Here is a 14,922-nt window from a genome sequence, read left to right on the forward strand (position 1 = left end):
CTTTTCTGAAGTACTGTGCTTAGAAATACTGCCCTGGCTGGTGGACTCAGTGGATTGAGTGCCAGCTTGTGAATCAAAGCGTTGCCAGTTTGATTCCCAATCAGGGCACATGCCTGGGTTGCAGGCAAGGTCCCCAATAGGGGGCGCAAGAGGCAATCACACATCGATGTTTCTCTCCCTTCCCCTCTCTCTAAAAATAAATAAAATCTTCTCTTAAAAAAAAATACTGTATCCTCAGTAGCTGATTTGTATACAGAGAGGGAACTTGGCTGGCTATCATTATTATTTGACAAATGCCACATGACCTTCTGTTTGGGGTCTGTCAAATACCTCAAACTGAAATGTTCATGACTACCCCTGGGATAAATCCAGCTGCCTGTTTTGGATCCAGAATATTAAGGGAAAATGTAGCTGCCAACAGAATACCACCAAACCACTGGAACAGATAGTCTGCTAGAAAAGGGTTAAGTCCTTTACATAACCACACAAAGGGACAGCCATCTGAGTTGGAATGCGGAGTCCTTGAAACGCCAAGGCATCTAGATGTTTTTTAACCTCCTCACATTGAATACAATTGAAGGAATATTTTTATATTTGGTTCAAGTGTAAATTGCAAATTTCGATGACTAAAATTAGAAAAGTATTAGTAACTTCCTACTGCCTTTATAAATTAGCATTGGTGTTGGGCTACCACCATTACCCAGACATTTTAAAATGTAAATTTACTCACTAAACTTGGAAGTTCCTTAAGGGCAAGGGCCAGTTGTGTATTATTCAACTTTGTGCTACATCACCTAGAACGTAGGACATTTTCAATAAATGTCCATTAAGCTGAACTGACCTTGCCTAAGTAAAAGTGTGTCAGATATACAGAAATGGCCAGACTGCATGTTGACTTGACATAAAATTAATTTGAAAACTGAAAATGAACTGAAGACACATTGCCTGAGTGAAAACAGGCTCTCCCTATGTTCCTGCTCTCAGGAATGTGGGTAAACTAGGTTTCCTTTCAGAATAGTGCCTAAAGGGGCTGATATATCTGTTAGTTTAGCCTATTTGAATTGGGTTTCCTGCATGACCTAATGTTTAGAAACTGATAAGGCTCCCATGTTTAGAGTGACATCCCTGATTAACACCCATGACCTGAGGCCTCAGACCCAGGGGAAGCAGGAAACAATACATATTTATTCCACAGCACCAAGGCAACACAGTGTACCTCAGCACAGTAGAAAAACAAGCACAGATGCTGATGTTGAATATTTAAAAAGTGTTCCCTACACCCACCGTAACAGTGGTTAGAAACAAGGATAAATTATTTCAGAAATCAAGGCAATAAAAGATTTTAATTTTTCTAATATATGTGTGTGCTTTGTTTTTCATTACTAACAATCCACAGGCAATCTTGGTCAATTAACATTATTTTAGCACCAAAATTATAGTTTCAAAGTTTAGTTTTGACATTAATGACTCAGATCTTCTCTTTTTAAGAACACAAGGAGCTACAGACCTCAAATAGGATCCCTCCTTCCCCAAATGTGGAGATAGCTGAATGTGAAACTGGTAAGTCAGCATAAAATGAGACTATCTATTGAAGAAACCTACCCGGAGAGATGGTTTATAAATGTATTACTAATGACATTATTTATACTTACATCTACCAGGCATAATAAAATATAATTATGGTAGGCTACAGAATATAACTTTCATAACAAAGGAACACATTCAACATAGAACTTAAAAAATATATAGGAAGTAAAATATTGGGGTGCCTCTACAGGCTAGGAAACAAAGAGTATGGCAGACATAATAATTCTAATTACCGAGGAAGCAGGAAAACCTCTCCAGGCCTTGCCCGGATGATATATTCCCCCAAATTATCAACCTTCGCTCTTAGCCACGTTCACCTGGAAATTTCCAGTTTAGCCCCGGCTGATGTGGCCCAGTGGATTGAGCACCAGCCTGTGGACCAAAGGGTCGCTGGTTCAGTTCCCAGTCAGGGCACGTGCCTGGGCTGTGGGCCAGGTCCCCAGCAGAGGGGGTGCGCAAAAGCCAACTACACACTGACGTTTCTCTTCCACTCTTTCTCCCTCCCTTCCCCTCTCTCTAAAAATAAATAAATAGAATCTTTTTAAAAATCCAGTTTAATCATTGTTTCCCTTCAGCAGACATCACTATAAATTAATACATCTGCATTCTACTAGGAAAATCTTCGAGTCTTACAAATTTCATTAATGGGAAAACGTTTCTTAATCTGAGGGTCAGACCCTGGATCTATTACCTTCGCCTATGTTATATTTTGGGAGGCCCAGCTACAACAGCCAGCCAAATGGTCTCTCTCTTTTTATTGTCCCACACCTCTCTCACCAACTTCTAATTGTAACACACGTCACCACAATCTTGTAAATGTCTGTATCCATCTGAAAAATAAAACCACATGTCACATATTCATAAACAACCAAATAAAGATGTCCGAGACACTAGAATAACAGCAAGATTATTAGGAAACAAAGGTCTATTATCACTATTTAAGTTCATAACTGCTCACAAAACTCCCAAAACTGCTTACTGATCTTACTTAGGTAGGTCCATGGTCTTTCTATGCCACTTATGACAGGAGATACAGTCTTTGAGCAATAGAGCGGGGACACAAATTTGGAAGTTCAGAGAATCTATATAGTTTCAAGAGAGGGCACTAAGTGAATGGAACCTGAATCTGATTAAGCTTATCTGTTTATAGACTAGTCAGGGGGCATAAAAACGAGTTAAATTACTTTACAGTGATATAATTGACAAAATCCAGAATGTCGGCAGAAATTCTGTAAGACAAAACAACTAAATTTCTTAAAGAGGAAAAGAGGGAGGAGGACTTACTGATTAAAAGAGATTTAAATAAGTAACAACCAAATGCAATAAGTGGATCTTGTTTGGTACTTATTTCAAGCAAACCAACAGTTAAAAAAGACACAATGAAGTCCATTTGTCACATATTTGGACACAGTCCAGATATTTGATCATATAAAAAAAGTTTATTTTTTTAGGTGTGATAAGGATACTGTGGTTTTTTCTAATAAAAAGAAAACAACTTATCTTTTAAAGATACATATTAAAGTAATTTTGGATAAAATTATATATCTGAAATGTGATTCAAAATAAGCAAGGAGCAGGGTGGGAAGGAATAAGCGAGATATAGATGAACTAAGATTTGCCATGAACTGAAGCTCGGTGACAGATACAGAAAAGGTCCAGTATACTATTCTCCCCAGACTTTTGTATATATTTGCAATTTTCCATAATGAAAAGTTGAAAAACAACAACAAACAAACAATACACACAAAAGAGAAGGGGCATTTCAGGTGCCCTGGGGTAATGGGATAAAATTTCCATGAAGTTTTCAGAATCTATGGGGGCAGGGGGGGTGTCAGCCATTTACTGGCAAGTTCATTTACCAAGTCCTGCCCTTTATCTCACATCATTAGCCTAAGAAAGAACATGAATGTTGTCTGAGTATTGTTACTTACCAGATACCTTTTAATGTCCAAGTTTGTTACCCAATTTTAACTTGAGTTTAAGAAAAACTAAAATAATTTTTGAAGCTAACAGAATTTTAGCATCTATTGAATTTATTCAGCATAACCAAACAGGTACTGTCTTCATGCTGTCATACACAGACACAAACACAGATACAGCACAGTATCCATATTTAGCCAAAGTGCATCCCTTCTGAGGCTCATTTATATGTCTTCATATGCCACAGCCCATCATTTAAATAATGGATATTTTCAATGCCAATTCCTTTGTTGACTTTCTCACTAAAGAAGGAAAAAAGCACATAAACATATTGTTATGCATTTTTATAGGCTTAGTCATGGTAAATATAATTCAAAGTGCATTGCTATTTTGTAGCTATTGAGCTACATGTAGGGAATTTATTTATATTACATTCACATTACTGTCTACATTAAACTACATTACTCTGGAGCAGTTCATGTCTTAAAGTGATTCTAGTGATCTAACTAGAGGGTCTCCAGAAACAGAGTAATGTGTCACCATATCAGGAAAACATCAAAGTGTTACAATTAACCATCAAACAAAATTAATAGGAATAATGTGGTCTTCAAATGAGTTGCAAAATTTTTAAATATACTGACTACATTTTGATAATGTATCTTTAATATTTCCTTAATATTCTATATCACCAGGTCAAAATATAAGATAAATGCTCTGCAGTGCCAAACTATGTCACTGTTCTACAAATTAGTGGCAAATGCCCTGGCTGGTGTGGCTCGGTAGATTGAACGCTGTCCTGCAAAACAAAAGGTCAGCGGCTCCACTGCTGGCCAGGGCATATGCCTGGGTGTGGGAGGTGTGAGACAGGCAACGGATTGATGTTCCTCTCACACATCGATCACAGATCAATGTTTCTCTCCCTCTCTTTCTCCGTTTCCCTCTCTTTAAAAATAAATAAAATCTTTTAAAAATAATAAAAAATAAAAATTAGCAGCAAAACATCTTTCCCTCCGCTCGATTTAAATCATACTAAATTAAAAATTCCTAAAATGCCACATACATACAAAACAGCTGTATTGGCACACAGGTTCTTTTCAGAGTGCTTAAGAAAAAAATGCAATCAACATGTTCCAGTGTCTTCCTAAGCGCTAGGAAAAATCAGAAATGAGGCTTCTGTGCTTACATATTTGTAAGATGTGGTATGAACGACAGCAAATTTCACCTGTAATACTGATGCTTCCCGCATAGGTCACTGATATCTCAAAAGCTAAGGGGCCCTACCATGAGACTTACATATCTTCTGCAGACATCTTCATGACTCCGACACACAGAGCGTGCTGCTTCCCTTCTGCCATGATGGCCTGAAAACACACAGCTAAGAACTATTTATCAAAATGCCTTGGAGAGGGAGTGTCAAATAATGATCACATTACCAGTTAAGCCACTTTGAACCCATCTTATATCCTCACCTACACCATCGACTCCTCGAGGGCAGGAACCTAGCAGAACACAAGGGCATACTGTGAGCACTCTATACATGCTAACTGAATGAATCTAATAATCACTCTTGCTTTTTAAGTCAAATATTAATATTATAACCCAATGCCAACAAAACCAGAATGAGTCATACAAAAAAGGAAATAAAATTTCTTGCACATAAATATTAAAAACTGTGAAGTATCAATTGTCCTAGTATTTTAATAACTGAATGGTGGTCTCATGTAAAGGATACAATAAAACAATAATTATATCTCTAATCGATCCTTAAGAGCTCAATGTTAGTGTCAACCTTTCTAGAACATCCAGAACACTCTTGGTTATCACTTGAAGCACCCAGAATGTTAAAAACTGCAGTGCATATTTTTAAAAGGTTCAAGGATACACAGTCCCTCTCTACTAGCTTTGCAACTTTCTAAAAGCCTATAATTATTTCAAAATAAAAATTACTTTAAAAGTAAAGGCTAGATATTAGGAAAATTTTCCATTTAAAGGAACTTCAAGCTATAAACTTTCAATACTTAGAAAAATCATAAACATTAAAAAATAACCTATTCTTGCAGAATACTCCACTGATTCTCAATTCATTCATTCATTCATTCAATGTTCCACAAATATTTGAGCACCTCATATGTGACCAGTATTTACGTCAATACAAACTGTTCCTAAGATAGAAACACATAGCTCATACTACCCCTTAGATGTGGCTGCCACAAGAGAGGACAGCCTTCTTTTAAGCACAGGACACATTCCTAAACTCATTCCAATGGCCTCCCACTCCACAGTGATTTCCCCATTCCTATCAAGTATGTTTTTTTTTTTTTCCTCAACTTTAGGCAAATGGCGACTTTATCTATGACAAAGACGATGTTCTCCTGTCCAGACAGGTTGGTAAAAACCTACTTAATCTAGAATATAGCTGAAAAAGCACCATGGGAATGGAAATAATGCAGAACTGTTCAGCTACATCACGAGTTGACTAGATTCTCAAGGACTATGTGGGACTTCCACATTTTTCATTGAGAAATCATGTTCTGAGGCCCAAACAATCAACTTAAAATGAACTTTAAAATAAAAATTGAGAATTGCCAATATTTCCCACTACTCATTTCTAACTCTCTACCTGGTACCCAAGTTCTTTTCCATTTTGAGGGTTTTTACTCCAATGTATATGGGTAAGTCAAACATAAATGTAGCAAGCTTATGTCCAAGGAAGTGATCCAATCACACCATATATCCTCTCCATTAATAACCAAGAGTTTTATACTGTGTCCTGAATCTCATAACATTAGGCCCTAACTGGGCTGAAATGCAGCTGGGACTCTTTTATTATTGGTTTTCATTTAACTTCTAAGATAGGTCACAATTTAGTCTCAAGAAATGATGTTACTTCCCACATCTTCAAACATAACCAAAAAGGCATGAGATAATAGCAACAGTAGCCTCCAAAAAAGTACATCTAATGTTCCCTTGGGTGATAGATCTTTCACTAATGATATGAATACATTTTTTTCCCAATAGTTACAGCCTGAGAAGGATACAACAATCGTATCTACTGCAGCAGGGTAAAGTTTAGCTCCAGGAGAAGTTAAGCCTGGACACATGATATTTGCTCCACTGAGTACAAATTTGATGGCTCCTTTATCAACCTGCTGGTGTGGCAGGATAAAAGGATCTAGAAGAAAAGAAATACATTACATAAATTAATAAGACGAATGACTCGCCAGAAAAAAAGGACACAAACAAATACTTCCCAAAATTACAGTACTCTGACAGATGCAAAATAAAACTGAAATTCCATCCATTACTTATCAAACTAGTAAATATTTTGAAGAAGTTATTTCCAGTGCTAGCAAGAGCGAAGGAAAACTGCCATTCCCATAAACCGCTAGAAGGCTTATAATTGGATGCAACCTTTCTTTAGGACTATATGGCAACATGTATCAACGGCCTTGAAAAGTTTCAAATTGACTTAGCAATTCTACTTCTAAGACTTCATCCTAAGAAAAAAATGAAAAACGTAACAATATATTTAGGTAGAGGGGATATTCATTGCAGCACTAATGTTTATAATAGGAATAAAGTGGAATCAACTTAAATGTCCAACAATAAAGGGATAAATGACTTAAGGTGTACTACAATATCTATATACTAGAGCCGTGTTTTTGAAGAATACATAATTACCCTGGAAAATGCTCATAATATAATGTTGAGAGGAAAAAGCAGAATAAAAAACTGCCAAAAATATCAGTGGTTTCTAGGGCTCCGTGGAGAGAGGGAGGACGGAGAGATGAATAAGTAGATCATAGAGGATGTTTAGGGAAGTGAAACTATTCTGTATGATAGTTTAACAGTGAATATTATGCATTTGGCAAAACCCACAGAAGGTACAACACAAAAAAATGAACCCTGATGTAAACTACGGACTTTGGTTATTAATAATGTATCAATATTGGTTCATCGATTGTAACAAATGTATCACATCAATGCAAGATACTAATAACAAGGGAAGGGTGGGGAGGAAATACATGGAAACTCTTTACTTTTTTCTCAGTTTTTCTGTAAACCTAAAACTGCTCTAAAAAATGTCTATTAATTTTAAAAAACTATAGAGAGTCCCATTTAAAAAGGAAAAATATATACATTTACACATACAAACACAGAGCACAGAAAATAACTGGATGGAAGTACACTGATATATTAACAATGGTTATCTCTAGGTCATGGGAATATAGGTGATTTTATTTCTATGCTATCCAAATCTCTAAAACACACATTCCTTTTGTAATCCTAAAAAATATTTTTGTGTGTCTGTGTATCTGCAAATAATTCCTAAGGTAAGAATTAAAGGATCCCAGGAGGATTTAAAACAATGTCTGGTGGAAAAACTTTTTAGGCCCCTCAGGGCCCTCTCAGAATAATGACAACAATAATTGGTAAAATGTATTCACTTTAATGTTTTACCATTATCCCTCCCACTCGTCAGATAACAAATAAGTCTTTTTCCCTACCAAGACTACAAATTAATTAAACAACTTACTGTTCAAAAGGAACCTGAATGGGTACACTTACTATTCATAAGCTATAATTTGTTTTCCAGATCTCCATTCTCATTAATAGCTTCCCTTTAATAATAATGATGACAATAGTAGTACTAGTGGACATTGTTGCAATACTTACTACATCATTATAATGGCTATCATACTTTGAGCACTTACTGTGTTCCAGGCATTGTGTTGGGTGCATTACATGCACTATGTCATTTAATCCTCACTACTCTGGGAGACTTGATATACAACTATGCCCACTTTAAAAGATAAAGACATAAGGCTTAAGTGGGTTGAATGATCTAACAAAATGACATGAACTGGGAATTGAACCCAGGTCTGCCTAACTCCAAGTTCATGCTTTCAACCACCACATTATCCTGTTTCTTGCACAAGAATAACTTTAAGATGTTCTAAAAGGTCGGTTCCCAGAAAAATACTACTAAATAGGAACACCTTTTGCTTCCAACCTATTAAGATAATACTTAACATATGGAAAAACTGGGAAGAATAGTTCAATGAACACCTTGGACACTATGCACTTAGTTTCAACCATTGTTCATTAACACTTTTGCTACATTTGCTTTCTCTATTTCTATTTAAACACACATATTTTTTTCTCTACTATTTTAAACTTCAGACATAATGCTTCACCATAATGAGAACACACCACCTAAGAATAACATCATTCGCCTACATAACTGCAACACTTTTATCATGCCTAAATATTTAACAACATTTCTATAATATCATACTATAATGAAACCATATGCAAATTTCCTTCAATAGTCCCAAGAAAGTCTTTTATATCTTTTTTTTGGGGGGCGTGGGAGGGCTTGAATTTTGTTTTTTCAACCAGGATCCAATATAGATTCATGCGATACAATCGATTATTTTGTCTCTGTTCTTTTAGTTGAGTAGGAATTAATGTCATTAAAATGTCTTAATGTCAGCAAAATATTTTTCTTTTACACTTTTTCCCATGGCACTAGGACTCAGTTTCTATCCATCGTATCTTTTTAAGTTCATGAAATCAATACTTAGTCAAATAATTATAAATATTCCTGTATAAATATTAAAATGCTTCACATCTTTCAAGACTTGCCTAACAGCTTTACTGCTCCAGATCTCCACTTCACCAAGTAATTAAAAATTTATTTCCTCTTACCAAAAATAAAAACTCATTAAGTCACCAATACCACCTGCAGAACCCTCCAGTCACTCCTTACCCTTCTGCCTCTTGGCTAGAAGGCCAGATAAACATACTGGTTTGAAAAGCAGATACTCTACTTCACAGGGCACAGGGATTTTATCTTCCTTTGGATTTCCTTTTGTAATGTACTCAATCTAACAACATGCAAAAGTGGGTACATAATAAGCATTATCTTGTTTCCTAACACCTGAACTTGACAATCAACTAACAATAACTGACTCTAACACCCTTATATAAAATTATCTCTATGAGGCAAATCTAGATATAAGTTTAAAAGAAATGCTCTCAATACTTGTCACAGTTTGTGAACATACGCTTGTGCGATTATCTAATTGTTGTTCATCCAACTCAACTGTTAGTTTCATAGGGACAGGGACCGTGTCTGTCTTTGTTTCCCATCATATTCTCAAGTACCTAGCTCAGTGCCTAGCACATAGTAAGTTCAATATTTGTTGAAGGAATGAATGAATGAATGATCTTTCTTGGGCTTTCAGGAATACATAATGAGAGAATGTGCATTTTTCAGATTTACCACAAGATGGGAATTCATTTTTTTATATTCCATGTTACCTAAGTACTAATAGATAAGTTAACGACCAGATGTCACTTTCAGCTCCTTTTGTGTCTTTCCATTTCCTCAAATACATTATTTTCTAACAAGACTTACATTTGTGAAGTAATCTTAGGGTTGGATAAAAAGGCCCTTCTCTTTGTCTAAAAAATAGTAACTCTCCATTTACTGTAAGGATCTCTATATGTTCATGGCTGCAAGACAAATGTCACAAAGTACCAAGTTAGATATTTTCTTTTGAAAATGAATATGTCAAATAGCCTTTAAATAATGTATAATATGAAACATGCATATACAGGGATACAGTAAGCTTTTTAAAAAACTTCAGTAAAGATCGAGTCCAGGCCAAAAAAAAATTGTTTAAACTGTTTTACCTATCATACTAGTCCAGTAGAGGGAAAAAAAGGAAAAAATCTGAGCTGCTACAATCAATTTTACTTCATATGTTATCATTTTCATTTCATCGTTAGATAATTCAATAAAGCAAACCTCTAAAGTACAACTGAAATGAATTAAATCCAATTCTAAATAGAAACATTTGAGATAAAGAAATCAGTATATAAAGCTATTTGAAAAAACAGAGAAACATTTGAAAATAGAAAATATTGCTTAGTGTTAGTCATTCTATTTATCTATTTCCATAATCTATCAATAGTTAATGTGAATGAAAATAATTCCATTTATTATGAGTGCAGTCTCATCATATGATACTCAGCTATTTACTGTGAGCTTTACAAAGAGGAAAATAAAGACTTACCATCGCACTATTTTGACAGGATCTTTCTTAGGCATGATTTGATTAAGCCATGGTTCAATACCTGGAAATTGTTCTATCAGTTGGTTCTTAATACCCTTTATAACTGAGGTTTTCAACTGGATGCAATTGGACACATTTTCTTTTTCATCAAATCTGTCAAATGATTTTTTACAAGAGAAAAAAGGCATTTCTAAGTATATATATCAGAACAGTGAAAGGTAATGTTTTAATTAGCCATCTATTCACAAGCAAATATTCAGATGTCTAAAATAATAATGAAATAAATTTTCAAAAAAATATCATTTACCTTTTACTCTTGCACGACCAATGTCTTACTACAATATTAAAGTATTATACATACACAATTAGCTGGGAGGGAGGATATGAGGCATATTTCACATTATAATCTGTAATCAGCTACACACATGCCTTTTCTGGAAAACCTTATTCGTCCCTACCCAGGAAGAAAGATTTCTTCCTATAACAAAACCTGTGTGGAAAACAAAAGCAAGTCAAAACAAAAGAGTTCTCAAGCTCTGAGATACAGAAGACCAACCCAAATGTAACAGAGAAAATTGGTCTCTGGTAGGCTATGTAATGTACTGAGATTTTTGTGAAATGATGATGATTTCTAAAATCCCTATTCATTTTTGCTCAAAATGTCATAGACAAAACCCACCTTCCTTTGCCCATGTTTCCCCTTTGTTTTTTGCGTCTACCAAATCTGGAAGGGAAACCCACTAGTAGGGTCCCAAGGAATTTTTGTCTTCTTTACACTGAATAGCCTATGGGGGCAATAACGCTGTTTTCAAGACAAGGTTAATCTCGCAGCTAGGCAATGGGCATGACAGCCCGCTTGCTTCCTGTCACCCAGACTCCTTCACTCCCATGACCCAGGAAGTCAAGCCTTCCCTTATTCAGTTCATAACTAATAAACATATGGCAGTGCACGGAGGGCTCTCCTCCTAGCTAAAGAGGATATACGCCTGAAATCACAGTGCAAGGATGTGATTGGTAGAATCCTAGGAACCCAGAAATGGAGATAGCATTGGGAGGGGGGCAAAAGAGAAAGAGGGGTAAGGGTAAGGATAAAGAAAATAAAGCTGGTAGAACCCAAACCCGACTGAGGATTAGGGATGGAAAGCTGAGAGAAGTGTTGTAAGTTGCGAGTGAGAGTACAGTACTGCAGAAAACCTTAGGGAGTAAGGATGGCAGGGGCGGGGGAGAGAGAAAGAAGATCTTTGCTCTCACCCTCTTCCCCACCCCCACCCCCAACACCTTTGTGAGCAGCGGATGGAGGCCACAGCATGTCCTTACTTCTTGAACATGATCCAAGGTGAAGGGGGCGACGATAGGGAAGGGCCCGGAATGGGGAAAAAATTGAATTAGCAAGGGTCCGGCAGCTCCCCTTACACGAGGAAGGCCGACACTGACAGGCGGAGCTGTAGTCGTTCTGCGGAAAGGAAGACAGCCAGCCGCACTTTACGGTTCTCAGTGAAATTTGACTACTTCCGCTCCTCTGAACACGTCGGCGCTTTTGCCGGCCCTTTTTGGGCAACTGATTGCTCTCCAGAGCGGGTAGCTGAAAGGGCGGGACTTGAGAAGGAAGAAGAAATAGAGCAATCATTCTAGATGCAGGAAGAGAAGGATGGAGGGGGCGGGGGAATCAAAGTAGCGTTTATGGCAGTTGCGTCATTACGGGTTCCTCAAAGGATCAACATTCTTTCGTGTTTCGTTGAAACCTGCTGTTAACCTAAACCATTTTCAGTGGGAAAGGTTTTTGTTCCCGGAGACCACCGAATGGATTGGTGCTTACCGACCAGCATAAACTCGGGCATAAACTCTAGTCTCATGTAAGTGTACCAGTGGGCTTCCCAAGTGTAGCAAATGAAAAGACAGGACACCCTGTTCAATTTGGATTTCACACGTACTTACCGAAAAATGTGTTATCTGAATATAATTGAGCAATCCTTTATTTCAATCTGGCAACCATATTCACTGCCCATAATGAGCGCCCCCATAGAATTATTCACTAGGTTGCCATCCCCTGCGTCACCCAAATACCTATAGAATGACTTATAACTCAAGAAACTCAGTTTCCTTGAGGGATAGAATGGCCTGTAGGCCAGCAACAGAAGGCTAATCTGATGGAAGAAAGAACAGCTAAAGACAACAAGTCTTACCTCAGGACTTTTTTTTTTAAAGACAGCGAACCAAGGCTTTTGATCAGCAAAGAATGCATAGAAGAATGCAAAACGTAAACAGGCACTACCCCCAGGCATTGGGGCAGCTGTCCCAGACCCGTAAAACAAATACAACAGTCCCTCCCGGAAGCAAATACTCTAGTCTCTGTTGCACAGACAGGCCTTGGAGCAATGTTAACGAACACTATTGTGCATTTGAATGGCGCTGCTAACTCCCCTCGCCTCGATTCTATGGTATCAACAATCTTCTCATTGTAACTTACCTTCCCGTAACGATCTGCCCAGAAACACTTTTCTATTTTTAAATCGAATCCAGTGACCGATTGTTTGTAAATTAATAAATTAGCATTCTGGTTTACACATGAGGCTCTTGTGAACCTCCTTATCGTCACTTCACATTCCCAGCATCAATCACCTCCTAGCCTTTCGAATACTGAGTGTATCAGCTTGCAGACCTGAAGCCCAGCCCCTAAGCTCTGGTTAGTGCTACAGTGTCAGACTCGTTGCCAAAGAACTTTTCTCCCATCAATACCCTTTTCTCCAGGGTATTATTGTGGCAACTCTCACAATAAATACACTATAACAGCAATAAACAGTTACTATTAAGCAGTTTGGCATGTGTGGAAAATAGATAATTTGTATTTGATCTATGCATAACATAATGTAACAACTACAGGGTCAGGCAGAAGTAAGGCCTCCTTGAGTGCAGTTGGTGGGGTAATACTATGGGTGTAATAATTCATAGTTTTAATTTGAACATTTCATGTAAAATGGCATATGGTGTGCTTCAGTGTGATGTTGTGGTTATGTTACTGAATTACAAGCTTATGGTTTTGTAATAAAAGATTTTATAATAAAAAGGGGCTTATTTGTGCTGGACCCAGTATATGTTCCACTAATAAAGAAAATTTAACTTGGTGGACCCCCAAATTAATAACACCTAAATGGACATCCTAATCTCTCGAACTTTTGGTTTGAGAAACCTACTTATTTTAGACTTATTAAAAAGTTTTATGCTGAATATTTGCCGTGTCAGAAATGACAGCTAGCCCTGACTGGCGTCGCTGGTTTGATTCTGGTCAGGGCACATGCCTGGCTTGCAGTTCAGATACCCTGTTGGGGGCACATGAGAGGCAACCCCACATTGATGTTTCCCTCTCTTTCTCCTCCCTTCCCCTCTCTCTAAAAATAAATAAATAAAATCTTTTTAAAGAAATGACAGCTAACTTTTAATTCTACAAAAACTAAACACTAGGGGACAATGGAAAGTGGTGGGGGGTAGGCAGAGACAAATGTATTTGAAAAAATAAATTAATTAATTAAAAAAACTAAACACTATCTAAATTATGACAAATTCCCACATGCACAGAAATAGACATACAGTACATGTATGTACATATTTTTAATTTATTTTTCAACTGCAGTTGACATTCAATAACAAATTAATTTCAGGTGGTACATATATATATTTTAACCCACTTTCATATACTCTGATAATCACATGAACTGAATCTGAGTTATAACAAATACCCAGTTAGGTCATTAGTATTTTTTTAAAGATTTTTATTTCTTTATTTTTAGAGAGACAGGAATGGAGGTAGAAAGGCAGGAAGAGAAACATCAATGTGTGGTTGCCTCTTGCACACCCCCTACTGGGGACCCAACCCGCAACCCAGGAACGTGCCCTGACTGGGAATTGAACCAACGACCCTCTGGTTCACAGGCCAGCACCCAATCCACTGATGCACACCAGCCAGGTCATTAGTATTAATGAGGTATTGAGTTCTATATGTCCACATCGATACCTTCATTCATAACCCACCTACACAGATACATAAGCAGGGCCCACTTGTCACTGCAATGTATTTCTAGTTTTGTGTTGTAAATGGTATCACCATAAAGCAGATTGTTTTTTCCAAGGTTATAATTGGGGTGGTTGCTCCTGCCAAAGCACTCATCAAATAAATCAGCACTACAACAAACAATATGTCACAAAAAGAGAAATACCTGTATTTTGCCATGCATAATGCATAGCCATGTTTTTGGCCCAAACTTTCAGGGAAAAAAAGCCTAACCAACAATGCAAAGATGCAAGGAAAATATGACCTGCAACACTGAAAGGAAAT

General features: G+C 37.1%; 1 protein-coding gene across 1 annotated transcript; it reads right to left on the reverse strand.

The window, feature by feature from the left end:
• Window positions 1-3,584: 3,584 nt before the first annotated feature.
• On the reverse strand, window positions 3,585-12,095 carry MCTS1 (MCTS1 re-initiation and release factor). The gene is made up of 6 exons (XM_054566667.1): window positions 11,910-12,095; window positions 10,593-10,745; window positions 9,932-10,029; window positions 6,546-6,679; window positions 4,801-4,868; window positions 3,585-3,809 (listed from the first exon to the last, which is right to left on the reverse strand). The coding sequence occupies exons 1-6, from the start codon at window positions 11,918-11,920 to the stop codon at window positions 3,728-3,730; spliced, it is 546 nt and encodes a 181-aa protein (XP_054422642.1). The 5' UTR covers window positions 11,921-12,095; the 3' UTR covers window positions 3,585-3,727.
• Between the last annotated feature and the right edge of the window lie 2,827 nt (window positions 12,096-14,922).

This window comes from Pteronotus mesoamericanus, unplaced genomic scaffold, assembly GCF_021234165.1.
Source record: "Pteronotus mesoamericanus isolate MK-2021 breed Mesoamerican mustached bat unplaced genomic scaffold, CSHL_Meso_final contig_178, whole genome shotgun sequence".
NCBI lineage: Eukaryota > Metazoa > Chordata > Mammalia > Chiroptera > Mormoopidae > Pteronotus > Pteronotus mesoamericanus.